Source organism: Neopelma chrysocephalum, unplaced genomic scaffold, assembly GCF_003984885.1.
Source record: "Neopelma chrysocephalum unplaced genomic scaffold, ASM398488v2 Primary Assembly neopelma1_59, whole genome shotgun sequence".
Taxonomy (NCBI): Eukaryota; Metazoa; Chordata; class Aves; order Passeriformes; family Pipridae; genus Neopelma; species Neopelma chrysocephalum.
Window position 1 is genome coordinate 14,751,618 of NW_020897714.1, and position 26,910 is coordinate 14,778,527.

Genomic DNA, 26,910 nt, shown 5'->3' on the forward strand with positions numbered 1-26,910 from the left:
GGAATTGTGTAACAACTGAAAATTTCCGTTCTAAAACCCCCAAGCTATAGAATAGATAAAATGTTTCTGCAGTTTTTCCATTATTTGACATCTTCTGTTCTTTGCTGATTTGACTGTGAATTGATGAGTTGGCCTGTTTCCAGTCTGCGTTGTGAAAGAAAACACAATTCATGTATCTTATTAATGCATTATTCCAGCCAAAGTGCACAATATAAAAATTATGTGGGAAAGGTGAGCGTATGAGAGATTTGGGAAAGAGGGAAAGAAGAATTATGGTGAGAAAGTATAAGAGGAAGTTAGTATCAAAATGTGGAGGCATATCAACATTAAATCATGGCAGGCATGTAAGAAAAGCCCCCTTCTCACTGTGTAACTCCCACTATAAAAATCTGAGTGTAAAATCTCTTTAGAAATACAATACAAACTCTTAACATCTTGAAAAAAATATTTTGTATTTATGGAGAATGTCTTAACAGAATGTGGGAAAGGAATAAGGCAAGGAATTAACAATCATAATATAGTTTAGACTCAAAAAAGAGTTTTAGTTGAGGAAAGAGGCAAAAATTCTGAATATGTGAAAATATTTCATTTAAACAGATTCAATATTAAATACCTGATATTACAATGTCATGCTAGTTGTCAAAAAAGGCTATCTTTACAGAAGAGAAAACAGATCTAATCCAGTAATATACAAAAAAAATGCTCTTTTTTATGGAGAATTTTTTAAACTTAATAAAAGTGAAAATTTTCTTGTGTTTCCAGAAAAATTTTTGGAAATCTTGTCCAATTTGCTCCATTTTCACATAACTTATTCAGTTGGGTGTTGCAACAAAATGCTTTTAACTCTTAAATGGCATCACAGTTGGTCACTGGAATGTTCAAGTAGGACTAAGCTTGCCTAGCTAGTGGAAGTTTTTGTATGCTGATTTTCTTATTAATTAATTTCGCAGACTACTTGTAAGACACCAAGGATATTTTCCATCAGACAGTGTGTCACATAAAAGAAAAATCTAATTTTCTAAATTTTTTACTAGATTTCTGATGTAGAAATTATCTAACAGAAGCCTTTGCAATCAGGGTCCATGCACAGGTATTTTAATCCCTGTGACTACAGAAAGGTAAAATTAGATCAACAGCCTGGGACATAGTGCCAGGCCACAATTTGGTTCAGATCTCCTCAGGATATACAAGGACATAAATTGATTACTTTCACTTACATTTCTTATCCCATGGCCAGAGACTATCACAGTCAGTTCCTAAAAATTGACAATAGACACATGATTATGTGTCAAGTTTTCTTGAATACCTAGAATTTGTATTTTCTAAAAGCACATGTGCACCTCTTTGAATGCCTGACAGACATTCTCCATAACTCTAACTATTACCAATATCCAAAAATGCTAAGACCCCTGCTGAATAGTTACACAACATAAAGGACTGGGGAATTAAGTTCTGATTGGTCTTAATTTGATTTTTTTTTCCTCTTCACACACCTTACCCTAGTCTGGCTTCTGTTGATGACTTCTCTTCTTGATTCTAACAGTGATGTTCATATTTTCTGCATTTTTTAACTCTCAGCCACCTCTCTATCTCTGCCTTCTGTGCTATGATAGTGTGTTTGTCAGACCTAGAGTGTCATTTGAGAAGCCATTTCCCTAAGAACAGAACATGATTTTTTTTCCCCCCATTTTCCTTTGCTCTTCATTATACATTTAAAAACTTCATATGGTAGATAATTACATCACTTTAGTTACTTGGTGACATTTTCAACATTAGACTTTCTGGTTTTTTGTCAGTGTTGCTGTCACTGCTCTTTCCACCAACTATGTACCGTGGTGGTGATTGCTCAGTTTTTATCCAGAACTTTTTTCTTATTAGCGTTTTGATATTTTTCTGTTAACCTTTCATGTTTTAAAAAGGAGGTGGCATCTGGACAGGCTAGAAAAATGGGCCGAATCCAATGGTATGATATTTAACAAGACCGAGTGCTGGGTCCTGCACTTTGACCACAAGAACCCCCTGCAGCACTGCAGGCTGGGCACAGAGTGGCTGGACAGCAGCCAGGCAGAAAGGGACCTGGGGGTTCTAATCAACAGGAAGCTGAACGTGAGCCAGCAGTGTGCCCAGGTGGCCAAGAAGGCCAATGGCATCCCGGCCTGTATCAGGAACAGTGTGGCCAGCAGGACCAGGGAAGTGATTCTGCCCCTGTACTCAGTGCTGGTGAGGCTGCACCTGCTGGAGAGTGTCCAAAGAAGAGCAACTGGTGAAGAGACTGGTGAAAGGACTGGAGCACAGTCCCTATGAGGAGAGGCTGAGGGAGCTGGGGTTGTTTAGCCTGGAGAAGAGGAGGCTCAGGGGAGACCTCATCACTCTCTACAACCACCTGAAAGGAGATTGTAGCCAGGTGGGAGTTGGTCTCTTCTCCCAGGCAACCAGCAGTAGGAAAAAAGGGCACGGTCTTAAGCTGTGCCAGGGGAGTTTTGGGTTAGACATTAGAAAGAAATTCTTTACAGAGAGAGTGATCACACATTGGAATGGGCTGCCCAGGAAGGTGGTGGAGTCACAGTCCTTGGAGGTATTTAAGAAGAGACTGGATGTGACACAGTGCCATGGTCTAGTTGACAGGGTGGTGTTGGGTCATGGATTGGACTCGATGATCTCAGAGGTCTTTTCCAACCTAGTTGATTCTGTGATTCTGTGTGTGATTCCACGTTAGATGGGTCCTTCACTTAAGTGCTGTCAGAAAAAAAAGTATTTTAAAACCTTCAATTTTCTCCTATTTTGGGCTTAAATACCATCTGGAAAAACCAAGAATTCCCACATTCTTTTTCCCTTGGTAGTTTGAGGAATTTTGTATATGTATATTTTATGCAAGGTTCCTCCAGTTAAAAAGTTAAGATTACTTCCTTTTACCTTTTCAAATTGAAGTTCGAAAAAAGAGATCACTAATTTATTGTGCTCCAGAGGCTGTCATTGGCAGAGGCTGGAATTGCCTCCATCATACATCATACACAGCCAGAGTGATGGGTAGGACTAGTTGCCTTCTGTGGTGGCGAGAGGGAACCTGGTAAGAGAAAAGTTACATTGACATTACAGCAGTTTTTGTGGTGCAAGTGAATATGGAGAGGGGGATTCTTTTCCAGTATATGTGTTACTTGTGGCCTTAGTTTAACAGCATCATAGGTGTGTCAAAATTCGGTATTTTTCAGCAAACAATTTTAGGACTAGTACCACCACTTTGCAACATATGCAATCTGATAAAAACTAATGTTATCTCATGTGATAGTGATATTGTCTTTCACTAAAAAAAACTTGTTTGTTCTGTAACTCTTCTCATTAACCCTGCATATAAGAGCTCTGAACTAGGAGAGAAAATCATCCCTGTGCTCTATCAAATTTATCTGAACAATTAAGATATTGAGCTCCATCTGGTGCTGCCTTGCTCTTCTGTGTCATACAGGAGGTGTTTTCCTCCAGCACCTTATGTCAATGAGCACACAGGGAACAGCAATAATTGATCAATAGTGGAGCTCATGTTTAGGTGTCTGCCTTGACAATACCACGTATGCCACGTATGGATGTTGCTTTATCAAAATAAATTAGAATAGCTCGAAGCAAAATCATAATTAGCCCTTGCCATATCTTGACCTTATTTCATTTAAACCATGTCTAACAAATTAAGGGATTTATACAGACATGCACAAAGGATGCAGTAGTTGTTCTTCTTAGTTTGCAGACATTATGTATTTCAATTTCTTCTTGTCTCCAGTTAGATTCTAATTACTCTACCTTTGCTTATGAGAGTGGGTTTTTTTCCTTCTGTTTTCGATGTGTGGTTTTTTAACATCACATGATCTAGTTTCATACAGAGGTAAAATTACTTTGAGCTTAGCTGAGCAGAGACAGGTGAAAAATCATGTAGACCATCAGTTATTAGAAATTTCCCCTCTGCACTAAAGCATGAGATTTCTTTTTATGGTCAACCTGGAACTGTGGCTTGCTGAAGCCAACATATTGAGATGGATTTGCCTTTATCTCTTGCTGTTTTGTATGTAATTTTTGGGGGAAGTCTTACACAGTCTGAGCATGATTTGCAATTTAAAAGAAGGTAAACCTATTTAATTATTTTTAATCTGAATTGTGAATTGAATAATGGTAATCAAACCTAGTCTCATCCTCCTACTTTTCTTTGGAAAGAACTTCCCCTTCTACCGTAACAGTGTCATATCTGGAGAGACGGCTGCTCTATCATGTGTTTTGGCAAATTTCCAAGACAGCTTTCCTTGTAATATTTTGTTTACATCCTTTCAATGAATCAGATCACTTGAGTACCTTAGTAAGACTACAGAATGAAATTACTCAGAAATTCACTTTGTGCGTATCTTATTAAAGGATTTTGTATATTTGTATTTTTTTGCTATTTGTATAACATGGAAGAAGTGAGGAAAAATGTCTTGTTGATGTCTCTGTATTTAAATGAGCCAGGTAGAAGAGTTTTGCAGCAAGGAGTTGAACAATGTGAAATGAATTATCAGAAGATGGCTCCTCAAACTCTTTCTGATTCTAATAATCCTAGCAGTAAGATAAACAAGGCACAGAAAATTGAGATATGAGTCGAGGGAACAGGCATTTGAGTCGCCAGACTATCAGTTTATGGGAAACTGTACCTGGTAGAGTTGTGAATGATTTGCATTCTTCACATACAACTTTCCCCTTCATTTAACTGGGCCTTGCTTTTGCTTTGGTACTTTTTCTTTCCTGGAAAATGAGAACCTGCATTAAGTCTGAGGAGGTCCTGTCAGAGTGCTCTTCTCTAACTTTCCTGGAGAGCAGAGGCACATGTGTGTCCTGTTCATCCAGGTGTTACCAACTGACTTAGGTAAGATAGTCATATCAGCATGGGATAGCACCCAACCTAATAAACCATGCTAACATGCATGTGCATTACCCCACTACTCCCTCTACAGCCAGGGCTAACATCTCTGCCTGTATTTACTCATGTTGTGGACGTGTAGCTGACTTAAAGAACCCGGGGCTTTATTGTTTTGTGTAGACTGGACTGAAGCCTCTCCCCTGACAGTGTCATTCAGAGTAGGCTCTTGATTAGCTATGTTCTTGCTGAGCTCATTTGTGTCTCTATTTAGAAAGAATTTTGAATCGCACTGTCAAATACAGAGGAACACAGAGAGTTACAGAAGAGTTCACTGCATCCTGGAAAGGGTTGGCAGTGAAAAGACTTTGAGTGTAGGTTAATAGCTATATAACTATTTCTTGTCTTCCTTGACTGTATGATTTGAGAAACAGGACTCTGAAGATGGAGTTGGACAACCAAAGAGCTTCATATTGCTTGAGTATGGGCACATGCTCAGAACCTGGGCTGCTGCAAACACTTATGCATCCACGTGGGAGTGTAGTTGTGGCCTTTCTGTCCAGAGACGCTCTGGTGCCCAGAGAGGTTACAAGGTCTCCATCCACAGAGATATTCAAGACTCCACAAACCACTCTATTTGCTTAGATCAGGAGATTTGACTAGATGACCTATATTATTCTTATGATGCAATGATAAGCAGCTTGTTCAGTTTTCTCTAGGTTATTTTTATGCAAAAGCTATAATAAGCCTGCCTGTATGTTTTGTGTGTTTGATTGATTATTAAGTTTGTGGAATTAAGTGTTGGACAAAAAATAAATTGCCTTTTTCTTTGCCAATGCAATATTTTTACAATAAGCCCCTAAAAGCAAACATGAATATCTAATAGACAATTCATTACATGTAAGTATTTTCTCCTCCAAAAAATTATTAATGAGACATAAATCCATATTGGAAAAATATTGGCTTTATATTTTGCTCTTGGGATAAATCACAAAGGAAGATGCCTTATAAAATGTAGTTCAATTATATGATGTATTTTTAATGGCCTATGATGCCAAAAGTAAAATATTGTACGTAAGAGACCTTTTTTGGCCCATAGGTTTAATGAACTCAACCATCACTGTATAAAATATTAACAATTTTAATCTAAAATTGCAGCCCATAACAGATGTTTCATGTAAAGAGACAATATCAAATACTGTGTTCATAAGTAAAATACATATTTGTGCTCAGAGGTTTTAGCTATCTGCATTTTTAAATATGCAAATAATGATTTCACAAATTTATAGCAATTTTCCAGTCTAGAGGAATTAAAAGATATTTGTCAGATAAAATAGCTTACTGAATATTAGCTTACTGAAATGTTGTCACTGAAATCTTACCCAGATGCGTCAAACCTGTATGCATTCAGTATTTGCTGATGGGATTACCAAGAAAGGTTTTATCGCTACCTCACAGTCAGATCAACCTTTGCTGTTGGGACAGTCATCCTGCAGGTATTTCTAATTCTTCTATCCAGGAAGTGAAGCCCAAGTCAGAAGATATTGTTTCCATGGTTGATTTCCTACATCTAAGTTACCTTACTGTGAGATCCATCCAGTGGATTTATATTATATCAGTTGGAATTAAAGGCATCCTTTCTCGCATTTTTTCTTATCTTGAATTTGTATCTCCCTATTGCAGATTGTGAGCTCGTCATTGCACAGTAAATTTGAGCAGTGAGATGGTGTTTGCATTTTACTTCTACTCAAGTAAACTACCCTGTTCTTGAAGTTGTCCTCCCACTCATATATTTTTGTCTACATGGAAGGACATTTGCAAGTGTTTCCCCTTGTTCTGTTTCAGAATTGCGATCCTGTCAAATACGGCCAGAAATTAAACACTGTAACAATGCCACCTGCTCTGAGTTGGATTAGATGACACATTGCCTGAATGCTGGCAATAAGCAGCCACCTGCCTTCTTTACTGACCCCGCTGAAGCAGAACCTCTGGAAGTACTTTGCAAAGTGAAAATAAAGCTTTACTTCATCATCGCATTTTGCCATGAGATTTCATGTAAAAATTATTTTAAAATGTAATCATGTGGCTTAAATCCTTAAATCAAGTTATTCTACATTTTACGTGTCAGTGTCCTCAGATAAAAATTGTTTTTATCAATAGCTTTCTATTTTTTGGTTGGGGCTTTCTTTTTTTATTCTTATTTTCATTCTTTCTGCCTTTGCCCTAAGGTTTCTTTTAAGTCAAAAGTTTCTTAAAATCCTAAATAAATGTGAACAGTGTATTCCCCTTTTTCACTAAACCCGTTTTCTGGTTGAAACTACATGTGTGAAAGATATTAGCACTGCTATTTATTAGATTCCTCAGAGGCATGAACGTGGAGGTAAACGCCTGTGTGTATGTAATATTTTCCCTGAAACCGAACATATATTGACAGTACCTAAACAATGGTACTGTGGTAGTCTATACACTTGAAAAGTACTGGCAGCATATTCCCGCTGCTTTAACTGTTCTGTGGAATTACCCTTGTGAATTTAAAAGTACTTTGGTTTGGCTGAGGAAGAACAGTTTAATCAACTAAAATTTGCTGGGGTTTTTTTTCCACTTAAAATACCTCCGTAAGGCAAATCAATTTGTGCTTTTAAGATAACAGAGTAGTTATCAAAAACAGTGGAACCTGTAGTAGTTATTATTTACTACTCAGCACTCAGACACTGTACAGAGCTAGATTATAGAGAGAATTGTTACTAGAGGAAGTATGTTGATTTTCTCTCCTTTTCTGGCTTTTGCCACAGTATGGTCTTTCCAGAAATTAGCTATGTTTACCAAAAATTAAAGAACTCTTTTCAGTCTGGCTTTTTAACTTTTTTCCCCTATTGTTATTCATACCTAAATTAAAACCTGCCTATTAGCCTCAAGGCAAATAAACAATGGTGCCATTCAACTGGAGGCACTGTAATTTTACCCTTTTTCAAGGTTGTATCCTGTGAATCTGTTTTCTCACCTTTTTAACTTTTAGACTCAAGAAATGCTTGTATCAAGATGAGTACCTACAGTTGTTTTTGTATTAAAATGACTAGACAATATTATTGAAAATTAACTAGAATTAGTTAGCAGGAGGAGAATGTTCAAAAGGATATTTGACAAAAGATACTAATTTCTAGCCTTGTTCCTGGAAGGCAGCCTGCAAATACAGCAAAATATGGGCTTTTCAAGAGATAGGCAATGTCAGCATAACTTTACTTCCATTCAAGCTAGCAATGGTAAGCTCAGAATGAGCAGAGTCAGGTCAATAACGAATATATATGTTTAACTCCTGCCATCAAAAAGCATTCGAATGCTTGCAGGAGTACATGTGTGTTTAGTAGCCAGAAATTAAACAGCAGTTATCACCACTCTGCGCTTACTTTAGAAGGAGAATGAGAACCTGAACTTTGCAAGTTTTCCTTAACCTGATGACTGTAACTCACCAAAGCTGGTGTTTCTGCTTTTGGAGTTATATAACGGCCCCCCTTTAGTCTCTTCCACTCCTTATATTTGTGATACTGGAGAAGAATATGGAGCTTAGTTTTTAAACACGTTTGTGTTTGATTGGTTTTCTTTGGGAAATAAAAATGTCTTTATAAACTTAATGGTAAAACAGAAAGGTAGTCTTGCCAGAAGGGCAAATCTATAATTGTGGTCTTATGGTACAGCCTGTATTCCACGACTGGCAGCAATGATATGGTACAAAAGTGGTTTGTCAGTAAAGCCAGAAAGTATATTGACTATCTGTAACCCAGATTCTGATCATCTGAATTCTACCATACAAACCCGCTTTGAAGATCAGGGTTCAGTTAAAGTAAATGCACCTTGCTGCAGTTTCTCAATGAGAATAACAATTAAATAAAGTTCTTCTAAGAAATAAGTTGTTTTGTAAAGAATGCAAGCCTGGAAACTGGTAGTTTTAATACAGTATTTCTCTAGAGAAGAGAGCCATTCTTCCATAGAAAATATTCTTTTCTCTAGCCAATTTCAGTCAGTGGGTTGCCCAGAGGCCGTGAAGTCTCTGCCTGTGGAGATATTCAGTACTCAATGGGACAAGCCCCTGCCTGAGCAGGTTGATCTCAGGTGGCCCTTCTTTAGCAAGAGGCTAAATCCAGATAACCCCTAGAAGTCCCTTCCAACTTAGATGAGTCTGTGGTTCTCTAGTTCTGGTAAGTCTCTTCTCACCCAGAGTTTGCACTGTTCTGAAGACCAGCAAGAATGTTATTACTGACAAGAAGAAATCCATTTTGTTATGGGAGGAAATAAATCAATTTGATTTGATTGATCAGTTTGATCAAACCAATTTGTTTGATCGTAGGTACTCTGACTGTTATTGCTTGGTGATAACTCCAGAGGCACTGGTGCCACAAGTCAATTCCAAAGACTTATTCCATTTTTGTGTTTGCTAAGTGTTTTATCTCATTGTCTGTCCCCTTGATTCCTCTGTTTTTCTTTCTTCATCATCAAAATACCACTTTCTAGCAGATTGCTCATGTCAATAGTTGTCTTAGTTAAATTTCAAAAGGGAGTAATGTTACATTGATTTTTGTTTGCATGTTCCCATAATGTGAAATTGAGTTTATATCTCCAAACCATTCGATGAGCCAAACCTTAGGCTGATTACAGAAGAATGCTCCTCTTCTCTCAATGACAGAGTTATATACTGAAGGATACTGTGTCTAAATACTAATCTAACCAAGAAAGTTTAGGAGATTTTATTCACTGAATTATTTTTGGAACTAAGATGATGTTCATCCTGGGTTTTTCCAGATATTTTGGTTAGCTATTTTCTCCCTAGATTAAGCAAGAGTGACAGTCCATTCAATTGGCCCTCCATCTGGATTTGTTATTCTCTTTCCAATCTTGTTTTTCTCAGCCTTGTTCAGTGCTGTTCTTTATGAACACTTAATATGAGCAAACCAAAGAGAAATGGATTTCCATATTAATAACTCAGTGCTGTTTTTTTTTCTCCTGAACATAACTGAACATCCCAAATGTATTTTGGTTAGATCTTCTGTTGACAAAGCTGATAAAATAACTGCAACATATTGAGTAAAAAAATATTCTTTAAACATCTGTATTGTGATAACTATTTGGAAGTTTTCGTGTTTCTGTATAAAAACATAACACATAAGAAATAAAATTTAGATGAAGATAGCATTCATTTGTGAAACAGCATCTTCATAAGGTATGTATGGCTTAAACTGCAATATGCTGGAAAATCCCTATAAGCTTCCTGTTTGACAGCCATCACTAAGTCTATAGGCGGTTTTTAATAAATTTCTTCCATTTCTCAATTTTTATTGGTGTGTCAGGACTGTAGTTTTCTTCTATATACTGGGCTTATTAGATGGTTCTTTTGGGTTTTGATGGATTTTGTTTTGTTTTGTTTTGTTTTTTAATCCAAGATGTTTATCACAAAATTGCCAGTCCACTGCTGATTTAAGTTCATCTTTGAGAGAGCAGTTTGCAGGAGATTTTTAGAGCAGCAAAATTTAGTTTTGGTTTTGTGGTATCTACTTGCTAAAGTCTTATGGGAAAATATAAGTTAATTTGTGAAATGTACCTATAAAGGAAAAACATAATTGGAGCCTGATTTAGAATCCATTAAAGTCAATGGAAAGAGTACAAGTGAATTCATTGTCTCTGAAGCAAGTCTCTTGGGGGCATTTTGTTGCTGTTGTATCATTTTGTATTGAAATATTTTTCACAAATTCATCAGCAAAAGAACTGCAAGATTTTTTTCTGCAATTTTTAACACCAGAAAGTCATTTGTTTCTTTATCTGTTAAATCCATTTTTTCATGCAGCCCAGTGAAACTTTGAGTACAAATATTTCTCTGTGTTCATTATGTTCCAATATTATATTTGTCTAAAAAATGTTACCTCTGTAGTGATTGGGTTGGGGTTTTTTTCTTCTTTTGTTTTGATGTGCTAAAGAAAATCATGCATATATATCTTAACTGTTGGAGCTTTCATTCCTATCATGTCACAAACTAGTAGTAATGTTTTAGCTACTCCAAGGACATGAATGTGCTATAGCAGTTTCAATAATTTCATCATTTATCAAGATAATGGAGGAAGGGCATCAAAAATATAAATGTTAGCCTACCAACCATATAGTCATAGTAGTTCCCAGATAAACAACACTAGATTTAAGAACCCCCAGTAAGTTGTGTTAGCCAAAAATTTATGTGAGAAACACTGAACATAATACAGTGTCTAAAAAACTAGGAAATCATCCCCAAAGCTAACTAACAATTTTCTTGCCTGATTTTCTGTCTTCATATTTTCTTAGAATGCCATCCATTTGGTTGTCTAAAACTGTACTGTATGTTATTTTATGAAAATTTCATTAATTTTCATTAGAATTTGAACATTATATCTTCTAGTATTATCATGTGGTGCTCTGTGTTCTCGTATCAGCTTCAGCCAGCCCTGATGTAGCTTTCTTGTAAAGCACTGTGTCTCCTCCTGAGTGCAAACAGAGCTAAATTTCTTTTCTTCTCCTCTTTGATGCATATTCACTGGTCTTTGCCATGCAGCTTTCTGCTAGGTAACAACCATTCTGATGTGCACACCCTACATACAGTTCTCTTCATGCTGTGTACAATCCATAGTAAAGAAGATGGTAGCATTGGGAAGAGATCTTGCTGGCATAGTCATGGCCCTTGACCTCTCTGGGCAACAAATCTGGACAATATTTTATGCTTTAGACAGCATCAATTTTTGTTTTCTCCCACTGACTTTAGTTCCAACACTCAGAATTCATGTGGCCAAGAGGGAAGCAGGAGGAAGAGATGCTGACAACCATGGCTCGGTAGCTTGGACTTCATTATTTGTCCATGTGAGGCAACAGAAATAAAACCACACTGTCATACAAACTTGTCTTGGTTGCTAGATGTGCCTCCACAAGTCTGCACTTCTGTGTGAACGCATAAAACCATATCAGTTGAAAGCATCAATCTTGACTTGCCATTTAGCTTTTAACTGAAATTCAGGACCAAGCTTTCCGACCCAGATTTACCCGCCAACCTTACTTCCACCCAACACTTGACTAACCCATAGATGCACTTCAATCTCCCCTCTAGGTCCTCTTTTCCATGTGAAGGAAACACACATGCAGGCCATAAGGGAGTCACAGCATGAGTTTCAGAAAAGAAAAAGTAAAATCAGTTGACAAAATACTGATAGAACTACACATTTGAGGCAGAATTGGGAGCTGGGAAGGGTGACAAAAGATATTGACCTCTGACCACAGCTTCTTCCTATTTTACTTGAAAAAGTAAGCCCTGGTGGCTGTTTTGTTTTTCTTTTGCAGTCATCTCTAACAAACAGTGACATCATCTTTGTGAAACTGCATGCCCCTTGGGAGGTCCTGGGCAAATATGCTGAACTAATGAATGTAAGAATGCCTTTCAGGTAGGTCTAGTTGTGTCTTGTCTCAACTTCCAAAGTCACACTGTACTGAAAAGTTAATATGATAACACCAAAATGCACATGGACAAGCTCTTCTTTAAGATACCACACATCTTTTGAAAATATAAATGGAGTACCTTAGATACCATGTTCATTGCTGTTTCTTGTAAAAGCCTGCAATTTCAGTGTAATACTGGTTTGCGATTAAGATAGGCTGTAACAGTGAAGCTGTTTTCATGGGGTATTCTATTCTTAGGCCCTTTAACCCCTTCAATGCTGGAGCCCCCTGCATACTTGTGCGCTGCTGTTTTTTAAATGGACATTTCATTGAAATCAATGGGAGGTCAAGAAGATCCAGGTACGTAAGGCAGCACAGAGAGTGCATGTCTGTTGAACGTATCTGGTATGCACCCGTAAAATGCTTGTATAGTAATTATGTAATTAGTATCCCATAAATAAGTATAAATAAGTAACCCATCTAATAGGAGAACAATTCAGACTATAAATGCTTTTTTCTGTGGAGAAAATAGAGAATGTATACTGACAACCAAATTAATTGCACATTGAGATTCAGATTATTTTTCTAATTAATTTAATATTATTTGCATGTTGGGGTAAAATTTTCTATGTAAAATATTGTTTTCACTCTGCTGGTTATCAGAACTGTTAAAGTAGCATAAAGACTGAAACTGACCAAAACCCATGAACTAAGAGGCATTGATTCTTCTTTCAATTAGCAGGGTTTATAGATGTAAAGCTCCATTGATTTTAATGGAATTACTCCTGAGGAAGAAAACTATCAGACCCAGAATATGGAACTAGTAATCTGGTGCCCATTGTAGGAGTCTTTCTGTTTTTTTCTTACCTAAGGATGAAAAACACCTCTGGTATGAGACAACTTGTAGCAGTACAGAACTTGCAAGGAAAAACGGATATGTACGAATGACAAAATTGTAGGCTTATTTTGTATTTATTTTGGTTTTCATTCTCACAGTAAATCTTCAGCTGCTCTTTCTTGTGCTTTTAGTGCTAAAGAGAAAATTCTAAAACCATTTATCACAAATCATTGCAAGATATTAATATTGTTTTTTAAAAGTGTTCTAGCCATAGAAACAACAGGCTAGGCCAAAAGTGTGTCTCCTTTGACTTCTGTGGCATTCACTGAGATGGGCCTGTCCCAGTAGCAGAGTACAGTCTTATGATTCACAAATACACCAGGAACTTCAATTTTAGTCACTGAGCAGCTTATTCTTTCCTAATCACTCAGCAGATAGCAAAGTAAGTGCCATACAGATGATACAGAAAACTTTGAAAATACTAAAGGTTTCTTTAACTGCTTCTGGATCACAGCTTCATTCTTTCTACAACCACAATGAGAGTATTGTTAAGAGGAAATCATGGTGATTCTCTAATGTATGGTGGGCAGGCTCTTCAATTTTATTTTAAAAGCAACACTACTGTTTACCATTTAAAAACAAGGACCAGAATTTTACAAAATGACCACAAGTCTAGACTGCCTGTATCCAGATGCCTTTGTGTAACCCCTTGTTTTAAGGGCTGCTGATTGCTTATCACTCACGATATTTCAGGCTGGAATCCTGCAAGGTCCATGCATCATTGATTGAAATCCATGCTGTTTCAAAGCATAGTTGCCAAAAGAGTGGATACCTCTGAATATTTGAAACAAAATCAAGAAGTGGATAGCATCTTCAGAAATGCTTAGCTTTGACCCTTCGTTGCTCCTATTGAATAGAGCAAGATAAATAACACTATCAAAAGAAGGCTGGCCAACATGAAATAATTTTGAAAATGTCACTTCACCAACACAATATGGACTCTGCCAACAAAAATAATGTCAAAAATTCTGAAAATTAACCTGGAATACCAACAAATTTTTTCCCCACAGTTTATAAAGCATGAGTGCTGTCTTATTTTAAAGGCCTTGCTTCCAAGGTACTAACACCATTCCTACACTACATTCAGAATATGTGTGGTGTAAACCTTCATTTTCCAGATGTGGTACAGTTCAGCATTACACAATGGAGCCTCTCAGAATACACAGAAACCACCTGGATTTAGCAATGACCTTCTATGATGACAAAGTCAGCCTCTGGAGGAGGTAGCCAGAGTTCAGGCAGGCACCCAAATCTTCCAGTAAGGAGTGTCAGTCCAAATTCACACTTAAGAGCCCTCAGATTTTCTAACTCTCATGAAGATGTGATCTCTGTGCTGAAGGTAATGGGTCAAATCCTGACAGCTGTGGTGTTATAGGCATCTATGAGAAGAGCAAGAGGGGCCAGCAGGAGAGTGGGACGGGAGGTGGACTCCCTGTCCCGGATCTACACATGATGGTTAGGGGACCACTCTGCACTGCAAGGCTGGTCAGGAAGCCCGCTGAGAGTGGATTCAGCATGTGTCTGCTCACGTACCCCTGTCTGCTCACTTGTTCATCACATGCTTACTGATTGCACTCACATTACATGTCTTACTGATTTCACTGACAACAGAAACCAGCTGTGCCTGTATGGGTAGCAGAAGGAGTGGCTGCGCACTTGGTAGGGTGCTGAGCACATGCACATTTGCTTGTGTAGCCTATATTCTGTTTCAAGGGATATTGCCCCAACAGCAATCACTGATCTTGCTCGGTACCGCATGTGTAATGGCATATTGCAACATAAGGTACAGCTTTCCTGGCTTTCCTAAGTGATTTCCCTTTGTGTTTCACCAAATACAGCTTTAATAATTCACTAGTAGCTGTCAGATAATTTATTCATATTTGTGTCAGTCCTGTAGAATTCCTTCAACAGTTTATGGACTTCTCTAAACAGAAACATCTTTGGGTCCCCATCTTTCACACATGACAAATAGCAGAAAAGGAGGAGACAAAGGGAAAATGATGACCTTCTGGCAATTCAAATGCCACCAGAGTCTGTGTGGCTTCCTGTGACAGTTCTGTTAATCTCTCTTTTAGTCTCTTCCTCCACCTCTTACAGGCTTCTGTCTTCAATCTCCTTTCCTTCCTTGCTAGTTCATACTGTAACTGACGATGGGTTTTCTTCTCGACTGGCTTCATTTTTGCTGTTCTTCCAGGAGAAAAATCTATTACCTGCACCGCCGATACAAGTTCATGAATAGGTGAGTACAATTCTTATGCCATTCCAGTTTATGTTCATTTGGACCCAAATAAAGTCAAGCTGGAAGGAAAATTTATTAGCTGTGTTTGTAGGAAGGGTGAAGGGAGTGATTACACAATAGGACATCTGCAAAAAAACAACAAAGAAGTTGCATTTTTAAGGCATCTGCTATGTAAAAGAGGCAATTCATTTTATCAGTGATGCCTTCTTTAGGAATAAGGAAATATTTTATAGTTGATGGACTCTACAAAGAAGAGTAAGTATGTTAGTGCAAACACTGTATCTCTTTCTTTTCATGTAGCTCATTAGGGAGTTTCTTGGGGTTCGAGTACCACAGTTACAGCTTTTTTTTAAATTCCATGCACCTTGCTTATTCGTAATAGTGATGGCATTATTTATTTATTGCTATCTCCGTGGGGATGCTTAGTACTTTAGTGGTAGATAGGAAGGCAATGAACCAAGTTCATCTCTGGTGTAACATTATTGAGCTTGAGAGATGAGTATTTTCCAAAAATCTTTGAAGTGCTTTCACTCAATCATTAAATATCTTTAAAGTTATGTTTGATGCCTGGTTTATGCCTGACTTAATGCACTGAAACACTTTCAATGCTGCAGTTTGCATTTCCTTTTTGATACCTTGAACAATTAAACGAAAATATCTCCAAAATGCCTAAAAATCATACAGGCTTGGCAAAGACCAGATCATATGTTGGCATTTAATGCCACAGTGCTGGTGACACGGTTTTCAAAAGGGTCTAGCACCTGATTTACTGTGTCAAGCTGAGGTCAGTTGAAATATTCCCAAGAACCTCTTAGAGGGAAGAATTAATTTGAAAAATCTGCTTTTTGGAGTACAGAGCTGTATCACTTTGCAGATAATGTCATTATATTCACATCCATGAGAAAATAAATCACATATTATCACTCAGTGCTGTATGAACATATTAAAAAGTATTTTGTATATTAAATTATGTCACAGTGTGCTGGTGACTTTACAGTACCAGCACTGATCTCACATTATAGTATTTGCTTCTTTATATTAGTAAGTACCAAATGAGCACTTTGTGGAGTTAAGACATTTTAGCTCTTGGCCCAAGGTAATAGGTATATGCAATTCTTCTGAAATTTGTTGATGCTCCCCCTCTTTCCATTCCCACCTTACAATAAATAGTATAGTGGCTGTTAACTTTGACATTTGTCTTGACTTTAATAAGGATATGGCTGCTTTGATTAAAGCAATGTCTCATCCAAGATAAAAATACCTGATGAGAGAAGGTCAAGAAGGAGTAGGTGAAGGCTCTAACATTTAGATGCCATGTACGAAGTTTTGCTTCATGTTCATTTTCTATTTCAATGTCTCAATGGGAAGAGGTATTATCTTTTACTGGTATTTAGTTCCTTAATGATGAGAACACTTGGGTTCAGATCTATAAATAGCTAATTGAGGTAGAAAAGCTATAACTGAGTAGCCCCAGTGGGAAAAAAGAAAACATTCAGCTTTATTTTCACTTATGTGAAACTTAGATACACAGCTTCAATAAAAGTATCTATTTCCTCTACTCCTAGTTCAGTGTAGATTACAAGTACTTGAAGCCTTTATCCATTTTTGAGCTGAGACAAACATTATATTGCCACTTGGGCAAATGTATTTTAGAGGCTTGTCACAAAACAAAACCCAGAGCAGGTCTCTTGCAACTTGTCAACATGACTTGAATTTTCTGTTTGAAAAATTCTAGTGATCTCAAAACTTCAGATAACAAGATTCCTCTTATGTATTTTAAAGGAAAGGAGAGGTATCAGGTACCTATCCAGCACCTGCATTGTGTTTAGAACTAAACTAATACAATATCTAGCACTAGAATATGCACAAGGTTCTGTGAAAGCTGACCCACAGATAAAAATCAGTCTCAATTAAAAACTTTTTTTTTATTTTCCTAACTTTCTCTTTCCTTTGAAAAATGATTTTACCCCTACCCCACTTCATAGTGAGAAAACAGTTTATTTAAAATTATTTGAGATAAACTTGTTTAAGTTAAACACAATATGTATTCAGAAAGAGGGTACTAACTAAAGACTTGACTTGGGGAGCACGAGCAGGGTTGAAGTGGAAGAGATTCTGTCTTTGAAACACTGTTTTAAGTGGCTAATGCTTCATCACTCCATACACCTTATTGTTCCTGTGTAGGTCACACTTTCCAAACCGTTTCCCTATTCAGCTGTATGTAAGCTTCTCTATAAGGGAAAATGAGACATGGATTAGCCTTGAAGAAGTAATAAAAAATAGTAGATTTTTAGCACTGAGTGTCTGTGTTAGCACCAACACCACTCTTTCAGCTGTTTCCTTTTGAAAGATGCTCCTGTAGAATACAAAGCCAGCACTGCTGATTGGTGGCACTGTTGGAATGAGCTGCAGACAATTTAAAAATTTTGTCATTTTTCCTTTTCAAGGAGATAACTGGGGGGGGTGGGGGGTGTCTTCCCCACTGTACTGCATGTTCTGTTCCTTGTAGAAAGGTTTTGCAGCCTTCTCAGCCCCCTGTTGCCAGCAGGTTCACTGAGCATGCCAAATAATCTGAGCCTTGGGAATGACAAACCACTAAAATTCTGGGTATACTCAGTGAGAAGCCAACATGAATAATGCATTGCTCTTAAGTGGGGAAAGCACTCAGTCCCTTTGTGAGTGCTTGTGTGGTGTGATAAACCTGCAGTATCTCAAATGTACACATTGACTTGCAGGATGAATGGGAAAGGATTGCAGATTCACAAGCATGTTAATAGCTTAGAGAATTCGAATGATTTTAGTTAGCAAGAATGGAACAGGATATTTAGAAAAGCTTTCTTCCTGATTCCGCTTCCCTTTTCCATATCCAGACACACTAAGCCTGTTGAATATATAGTAGCACAGAGCTGGTGGCATTTACAGAGGAAAAACTGGAGGCCAAAAAACAGGGATTTCCCCTGCAGAGAACTTTCCCTTGGCGCTCCTGTCAGTGGCTACACAGACTAGCTCAAGGATGTCAGGCTGGATGCTGCAACTGGAGAGCTACAATGGATTGGGCCCTTTACAGGCCTGGGATCTGACATCTCACCTGCACAGGCATTTGCAAACTACCTCCTCCTGTGCTCCAAACTGCTGAGTCAGTGCAAACACTGCCCATGAAGAGTTTATGATTAATTTAGTGTAAATCTCATGTTATGTTTACATATATATATTCCTGTTTTTCCAAACAGTCCTGATGATAAATTTGCATACACGCAACACATCTCCCTACATCATGCTATTCCCAGACTGAAAATACACAAATGGGACCAAAACAGGTAGAGCTGATTTGGTTACAATTTTTAAATGTGTCCATGTTTAAAAACAAGCATTAGCTTTCTCATTCAAGGTAAAAATACCTGATGAGAGAAGGTCAAATATTTCAGGAAATATTATATGTATTTTAAATTAAAACATGTAATACTTTCATGTCACTTTCTCACACACCCTCCCTCAAACTGACTGTGCAGAGCTCTCAGCATTTGCTGGTCATAGAATTGTTGTGCTGGCTTCTGTCAAAAAAAAAAAAAAAAAAAGCAAACCACATTTCCAGTCCTTGTGCTTCACCCAGAACTGAACTTTAAGTGCAAAAGAAGTCAATTCTTGCCCTTTAGCTCCAATTCTGGAAAGAGTCATCCAGTTACTGAAGTACCTGCATAGTCCATAATCTGGAGTCTGTGATTTTTGCAGCCTGGGATCACTAGGACTTGAAGTTTTTAGAGATTTCTGAGGGAGTAGGGCTCATTGTGCCAGATGTATCATCTTTCTTAAGCATTTTTCATTACAGGATTTTAGTATGGATTTGAATTTTGTTTAGATTGTCTTCTCCAATCAGGCCTGATTCTTCCCTTCATTTCACTGTGTATCTTTGCATGACTGCACTTGTAGTTAAATCTGCCCTTTCTCCAGCTTGATCATAGTGTGCTTTCACCTTTCAAGTGTAAGAATCTGCATAGCAGTCACCTGGTAACCTGTACACTGAGTATGCTGGTTTCATGGAGGTTGTAGAATTGCAAGAAACTGCAATTGAACCAAATGAACAAAGTAGCCTATTTTTTAATAGCATCAGTTGCAAGGTAAGAATCTGTACAGAGAGCAGTAAAGGGGTGTAACTTGCTGGGGTTCAGCTGCCAAAGATCTCTGTCACAGTATCCAGTGTTCTAATGTTTAGATGTCCAAAATCTACTGCGTCAATTAAACCTGAACTATAAGCTATCTGAAAAGCTGAGAAATAAAGGTTTAGAGACATACCAGGTGCTTACTGAGCTTAATAAGATTATAGCAGCAAGTACCATCAGCAGTGTTGAGACAAAATAAGATTCTCCACTGCTGAAAGCTGATTATTAATAGTTAAGTTCAGCGTGTATAATTTGGTCTACCTCAAAAAAAGTCAAAAGATATTGCATCTTTTCTAGTTGTAAATATTAAGTGACCTGTTTTGACAACCTGTGCTCAGTAATGTAGTGACAAAAACCATTATTTCAAATGCTCACACTTTTCATGTGCTGCAGGATCGAGAAGCAAATAAGCAGGTTCCGAGGATGGTTGCCCAGAAAGCCAATGAAACTGGACAAGGAAACACTGCCAGATCTGGAGGAGAATGACTGCTATACTGCTCCATTCAGCCAACAAAGAATTCATCAGTGAGTATTTTATTACAATTGCAAGAGGAAAACTTTTTCTTCTAGATACATCTTTGAAAAAATCAATTTCTTAGTTCATGTCTTAAAGACTAGTGCCTTCATATTAGTTCTTTGTCACAAAAGGGGAGAGATAGAGTCTGCATTTCTCTTAATTAAAGGTCCAGCTCAAAGCTAAAGGAAATCAATGGGAAAGTTCCTTTTAATTCACTGGAATTTCAAATACATCCCTAAAGTAGTCATTTTCTCTCAGGTCAGAATTGCAGTTGTTCTTTTTCACTTGAAGATGTGATTAAAACTTCTTTTCTCAGCATTTCTATATCTTTAGCATAATCAAAATTAGTCCTTCTAGCACTGATGGTTTGTATCAGTTTGGCCTGGCTCTCCCACCAAGTCCAAGCTGTCTCCTCCCCCCTCCTGCTCTCCCCAAGCAAGGGTAAAAAAAAACGAGCCACAGGAAAAAAAAACTGAAAGAAGTTAGAACAAAATGGGATTCTATCAAATATATATATATAACATATATTTACAATTATATATACAATTTGAATATATTACACACAACAGGGAGCTCTCAAGGGGGAAAAAGGGAAAAGGGAGGGGGAAACAGGGATAAAAAGAAACCTAAAAACAAATATCTCCTAAATATACCCGCTAATAGAGAGCTAGTGAATAAATACAAAAACTAATTAAATACTTCCCTGAGCGGGACAGCAGAGCTGTGCAAGGCAGCAGCCCACTCCCCCCACACCTCTCGGAGAGACCGGAGATAATGGCAGGTCTGAGCAGCAGACCCTGGCCTATACGAGCTAAGACCGTCTGCGGAGAGGGACCTGTCGTCTTCAGCCACTGGAAGAGAGAAGAGAGTGAACTCTCTTATCTGCGCCTTTTTATATGTTGTGTTACAGAAAGGAATAATATGGAATACTTCCTTAGATTTCTGACCCCATTGCTAAGGAAGGCCTAAAAAATCCAAAGAACCAACCCACTACATGGTTGAAACACTGATATGGCACTTCATTCCTGGTTATGACTGTAGAAAAAACAGAACTCTAAAGAAAACAGACAATGTCGGGTTTTTTGTGTTTCACTTTTATTTTTATAGAAGCAAAATAGCTTGCAAAATGCCAGTGTTTAGACCTATCAGTATAAACTGATAGGTCTGATCAGATATTTTTCCAAGCATACCAATGGCACCAGCATTGCACCAATGTCATTGACAAATCATTCGACTACAAGAAGCCTTTATTCGCTTGCAAAATGCAGAACAGAAAAAGCCCCACATGACTTTCAGTGCTTATGTTGAATTTAAGGGGTGTCAAATTTTGTATGTCTTATGGGTAGTTATAGCGTTTGTGATATGGGAAAGAATTGTTACCTGACAGCAAAACCACAAAGAATAGGCAGCACTGACAAGGATACTAACAGAATGAATTACAGGTAGCTCAAAGCCAAAATTCTGAAATATATGTTTTTATTCAGGGAGAAGCCAAGTTCACAGTGCTCTAAAATACCTCACTTTGAATGAATAATCTTTCAGGGATTGGATATATTAGCTGCGATAAGAATGAATAACATAAACCTCTACCACAAGTAGTGTCTTTCCATCAGCAGAAAAACAAGAACAGTTGCAAAACTCCAGGGAAATTTCAGTAGAGGCCTGTTTGATAATTGAACAAAAAGATGGGTCAGTTGTTGTGCCCTGCAAGATGGAGAGTAGGTACGTGCAAGTTAGTTTGAGAGTAGACCAGTGATAATAAAAAATTAATAAATTGGGACAGTATTAATATTTTTATTAACAGTAATATTAACTGCTAACTTTCTGTGAAATTACTGCACATAAGAAAGGATTTGGGTATTTTTTCATGGCTGAAAGGAAAATTGACAGATATGAATCAGAATATTTTTTTCATTCTTCTGCCTGGCTCATGTTTGTGTTCGTAAACTGGCATGAGGGATTTATTAAGTACTGTGTTAGTTTTGTTAACACTCCTGCTGTTGCTTGGCACTTCTTTTACATCATTGCAGAATTGGAAACTTTGCTCCCCAGCAGGCCCAACATTTTCTGTTTTACTTTCTGTGTGTAGTCTTCCTTTCCTTTTTCGTGGGGACTGATAAAATATTGGCCAATCCTCCCAAAAGATTCCTGCTCTGACAGCAGTCATGTTCCTATCATACTCCAGCCTGTTGGCTGCGTCCGTCTTGTTTTGCCTCATTAGAATTTTGAAATACAATGACTTGTTCAATATTTGTCTAGTGAGCTGCATGCAGGTGTTTTAATTTTCAATCCAGAGAACCACAATAATGTTTTAGGAATGTGAAGATAAATAATTACTGAAATTCTTGACATGTTGAAATTAAGAATTGCCATCTACAGTAATGTTACGATAATTTACCTTGCATTTTGTCAGCGGTAAGAAAAGTCCATACATTTTAATATTTGGGGTAGTTAAGGCTTTGTTGCAGTGTTCTTGCCATATCATACTGCCATTACAATGCAGTTATAATGGAGGCTACATAATTGTCACAGGCATTTATGGAGTTGGGTCAAGAATTCCTTATTTCTTCCATTCTTCATAGCTTCAGATGTTTTTCACATCATCAAAGAACAGGTAGTTTATGTTTTGTGATGTAGCCACAGCTTTTGCACATAGGTCTTCAGTCTGATACAGATGATGTTTATTACATGGTCTGAGTACAGTCTTCATTTGTGATAGCTGCTTTTAAAAACATGGAAAGACAGATGACTGACAATACTTACAATTCAGTGTCTAGGGAGGAAAATAGTTAAGAGTAAACCCAACAATGGCTGATCAGTCCTTTTTTCAATAGGAACTAATATTTTTTCAATACTGATGTGTAAGGAGCACAGGCAATTTTAGTAGGTCTTGATATTGATTGTCCTTTTTTTCTTGCATTTTTCTTTTTCATTCAGATGGAAAAAGGCCCAATGTGGAGAAAGGCTAGCTTTCTGAAAAAAAATTGTTTGTTTTAAGAGCTAGCTATCTGTCCTCCCTCCAAAACAGACAAAGAAGAAAATACAAGAATGACATTTGTGAGATATGCCTAAATATGTTTTGCAGCATGGCTTCAGGTTTTCTTTTACAGAGATTATGGCATGCCTTATAGGGTATATCCCAAAACTGTCAGTACAATAGAAGACCAAAATTCATCTTGTTTCTTAAATAATAGGAAATCTCTTTTTGGAGGAAGGGAGTTCTACACGACTTTACCTTTTTTTTTTAATTGTGTGGAATACAAAATGATAATTTTTGGGGTAGACTTCTAAGTAGTGTCTCTTTTCTGCAGCCACAACTTGGAAAAGGTCTTATTTATATCAAAGCATTTATTCTGAAAATTATCAGTTACAAGAATGCACAATACGTGAAAAATGTTTTCCCTTAGACATGATTAGATGTTTTTCTACTACATCTTAGTTATTTTATGTAGTGAGCTGCTAGTCAGTTGGGAATAGTAACAGTAGCATTTAGCTGCAATTTCTTAGGTAGCTGTATGTTAGCTAGGAAAATACTTTTAATTGCTGTTTAGAGATTTCTTCTAAAAGCAATAAACTCTCTGGTTAAATATTAGTTTAATATATAATTAAATAAACCACTTAAAATAAATATTTATTACTTAGTGAAAATCAGATTAAAAATTTACACAATTAGGAGGACTAGTATAGTACCTGGATTAATTAAACAAAAATGGCCCTGTTTACCAGAGGTTAATGGAGTGATTCTCATTTGTATTATGTCCTCTTGTGGTACAGGAGGGCCTCGTTCTGTGTCTTTTTCACATTTCCAAGAAATGTGTCTCTCAGGGTGGAGTTACTTTTTAAGCTTTCTCTGATGTTCAAATTGATCTTAAAAAAATCCCATCTCTACCAAAATGATCTGTGCCCATATTCCCCCGAGCTGCCTCACCCCAAAATCATGGATGGATCAGGGGGCTGCTGCAATTAGAGACAAGGCACAGGGCTGCATGGACACTTACTTATTTTGAACCAGGGTGGTCATTCTTGTTTTTAAATACATCTACAGTTTAAAAACTATATGTTGATAAATGGCTTTTTATAAATGGCGAATCACAGTTCTATAAATCCTGCCCTTAAACAAATCTTTGTGCTACCAAACATTGTCCTGCAATGGGTTTTTTAAATTCTTCCTGATTCTGGAAGTTTTAATTGCCTGACAAATGAAATGAAACAGGGCATCCCTGAAAAATACATTCAATTCATTCTATCTCAGGTGAATATTTCTGAATTAACCAATTTAAACTAAGAAGTCATCTGGGGAAGACTGGCCAGGGGGAATGGGCAGAGAAGATGGAGGAGAGATTCGGCACTTTCATGACTCTCTATTTTACTTTGGCACTTCTGAGGCTGTGATGTGCCAAATTGGAAACAGAGAGAGCCACTCTGTCTGAAGACGTTCTTCATCCTAAAGTGATCCTCTTTTAGGCATATAATATGAAAAATCCCTGATAACCATTAATAAACATTTCCTTTTAGATAAACAAAAAAAGTTTAAGTTAAAAAGTTTAAGTTAAAAGTCAAGCAAAATGAAAATAAAGAGCAAGTGCTCGTAATATACCCACTTTCATACAAATAAAGTATAGAAATGTGTGGTAATATTCTCACTGCAATACTGCAGGCTTATCTTGTTGCTACTACTACAGCTGATGATTCACTTTCTCTGATGTTAAATGAGCTAAAAACCTGCTCTTACCTCAGCCAACAACAGGTAGCTAGCTTCAGTGATTTACCTGGGAGTACAGAGTTGGTCATTTCTCCTGTGCTAAAGAAAACATCACTCATACAATGAGTACTACTTTGGACAACATCTGTACTCTTAATTTGTACTGCCTCCAGCAGTAGGCATTTTCTTGGAACACCCTCTTAGGTACGGTGAGTGTCAGACATCGAATGTTTCAGTATCTGTGGATCCCAAAGAGCAAAGATGCACATTGGTAAGTGCATGCATACATCCTCACTTTGTAGCTTTGTAAACAGACCACAACTGGTCAGTTTTCGGCTTGTGTATCTTACCAGTGCAGCAGAAAGTAGCCTTTTCCTGCCTTTTGCTTCTCCAAAATAATTTGAAAAGTAAACCCAGTTTTTTTCAAATGGGTTTTCAAATATTCAAGAGGTAAATTTACCATTAAGGAGTTTGTACAACCCGCAAAATTGCCAAAGAGAATGTATGAACAGGAATTCACTGGTAATTTGTTCTTGGTTGAATTTACATTAATTTGAGGCCTTTCTCTAGTCAACAGTTTGTTGTGCTTTGTTATCCATGGAAAGATAGTTTGAAGTTTCCAGTTCAGAGTCTAATTAAGAAGGCTACAAATAGAGTTTCAAAGCAATTAACCTTCACTGACTCTTCATGCCTCTTATAGTGTGAATGTAAGAGCAATTTTTCCACAATGACATTTTTAAAGGGAGTTTAATTAAGAATCAACTGTGGCACCTTTCCTCACAGAAGTACTCTCATTATCTTCATTGGGATTTTCCTTTTAAGTAAGGACACTTCACACAAATAAGACTTACAGGACCAGGCTAATGGCTATAGCTGTTGTGGGACAAATCACTGGCTTTATCTACATATATATTAACTTCATGGCTAAAAAAAATTATAGTCTATTAATTCTTACTTATTTTTTATCTTACAAATGAGGTAACAAAGCAATAAAAACCTTCAGTGAACTGTCTCATAAATAAAGCCTAAGCCCTTACTGAGCCTGAAGACAAGCTGTAGTGCTTTTATGAATATTCAAATCCTTGTGCATATTGAAAATCTAACAAGGGCAGCAGAAACAGAATGGCTGAGTAAAATGTTCCATCTTATAGCAACAAAGGTTAAAAAACTCACTAGAAAGCCTCTGCCTTATACAGTTTATAGCTCAGTAATGTCTGATAAATGTTTATGTGCACCTAGTTTGAAAATGTCTTCAGCTCTGGCCTCTGTGAACCGAAATTTGAAGTGTGAGATTCTTCATAGACTGAGAAAATCTGTCTCTGAATTCTTTATTGGATGCTGTAGACCATGAAATAGCCTTGATGGTTATTCTGTGAATATGGATTTAACCAGTCACATTCAGAAATAAGACAACCTGGAGCACAAAAATTTCAGAGAAAGAAATGTCCATGGAAGGAAAGGGCAGTGGTTGAAAGGGGGTCCTACAGTGAGCTGCCTGATTCTCACCTGACAAGAACAATTTCTCTGATTTTGGAGATAAATTGAAACTTCCTTGGCATTGCCCTAATTTATGTCAGCCTCTAACTGGGATGTTGTGACACATAGCTACAACTACTTGAGATATTCTCAGCCTTTCAGTGCCTTTCGCTCATGTCTACCTATTTTTGTTTCCTGTGCCAGAGGTCCCTTGCCCCCTTTATTATGCTGATGCTGCTATTTGTAGGGCTACTCTACAGACATTTTCACCAAAAAAAGCAAGATTTTTTTATTAAAAAAAAGTGAGGATTATTATTATTTGAGGGTGTTATTATTTATTATTTATTACATACAATTCTATCCCAAAATAATTACATTGTTTGGGAAGGGCCAGGACATCCAGAGGACTCATTTTGGCACACCATTTTCACCTTTGCAGAACACTAGCATCTCTTCTTCCTCCATGTCTTCGTGAGTAACCTTTGAAAACGCTGACATGTTCTTGGCCTACTCTGGTCATGAAGAGTCCTCTCCTCTCCTCTCCTCTCTGAACCTCTCCTCTCCGAACCTCTCCTCTCCGAACCTCTCCTCTCCGAACCTCTCCTCTCCGA

At 37.4% G+C, this 26,910-nt stretch overlaps 1 protein-coding gene across 11 annotated transcripts in view; it reads left to right on the forward strand.

Annotated features, from left to right (window-relative positions):
• The window catches only part of ANO4 (anoctamin 4), a 181,572-nt gene that overhangs the window by 97,932 nt on the left and 56,730 nt on the right, over positions 1-26,910 (forward strand). For 6 of the 11 annotated variants that reach the window (XM_027679993.1, XM_027679994.1, XM_027679992.1 and 3 more), the window contains 4 exons: positions 12,215-12,315; positions 12,569-12,670; positions 15,403-15,447; positions 19,998-20,129. In XM_027679993.1, coding sequence (XP_027535794.1) covers positions 12,215-12,315; positions 12,569-12,670; positions 15,403-15,447; positions 19,998-20,129 — 380 coding nt within the window. Of the gene's footprint in view, positions 1-2,916; positions 2,928-8,768; positions 8,775-12,214; positions 12,316-12,568; positions 12,671-13,077; positions 13,134-15,340; positions 15,448-19,997; positions 20,130-26,910 lie in introns of those variants that run through there. The other 5 variants (XM_027680000.1, XM_027679996.1, XM_027680001.1 and 2 more) reach the window with 5 other exon arrangements.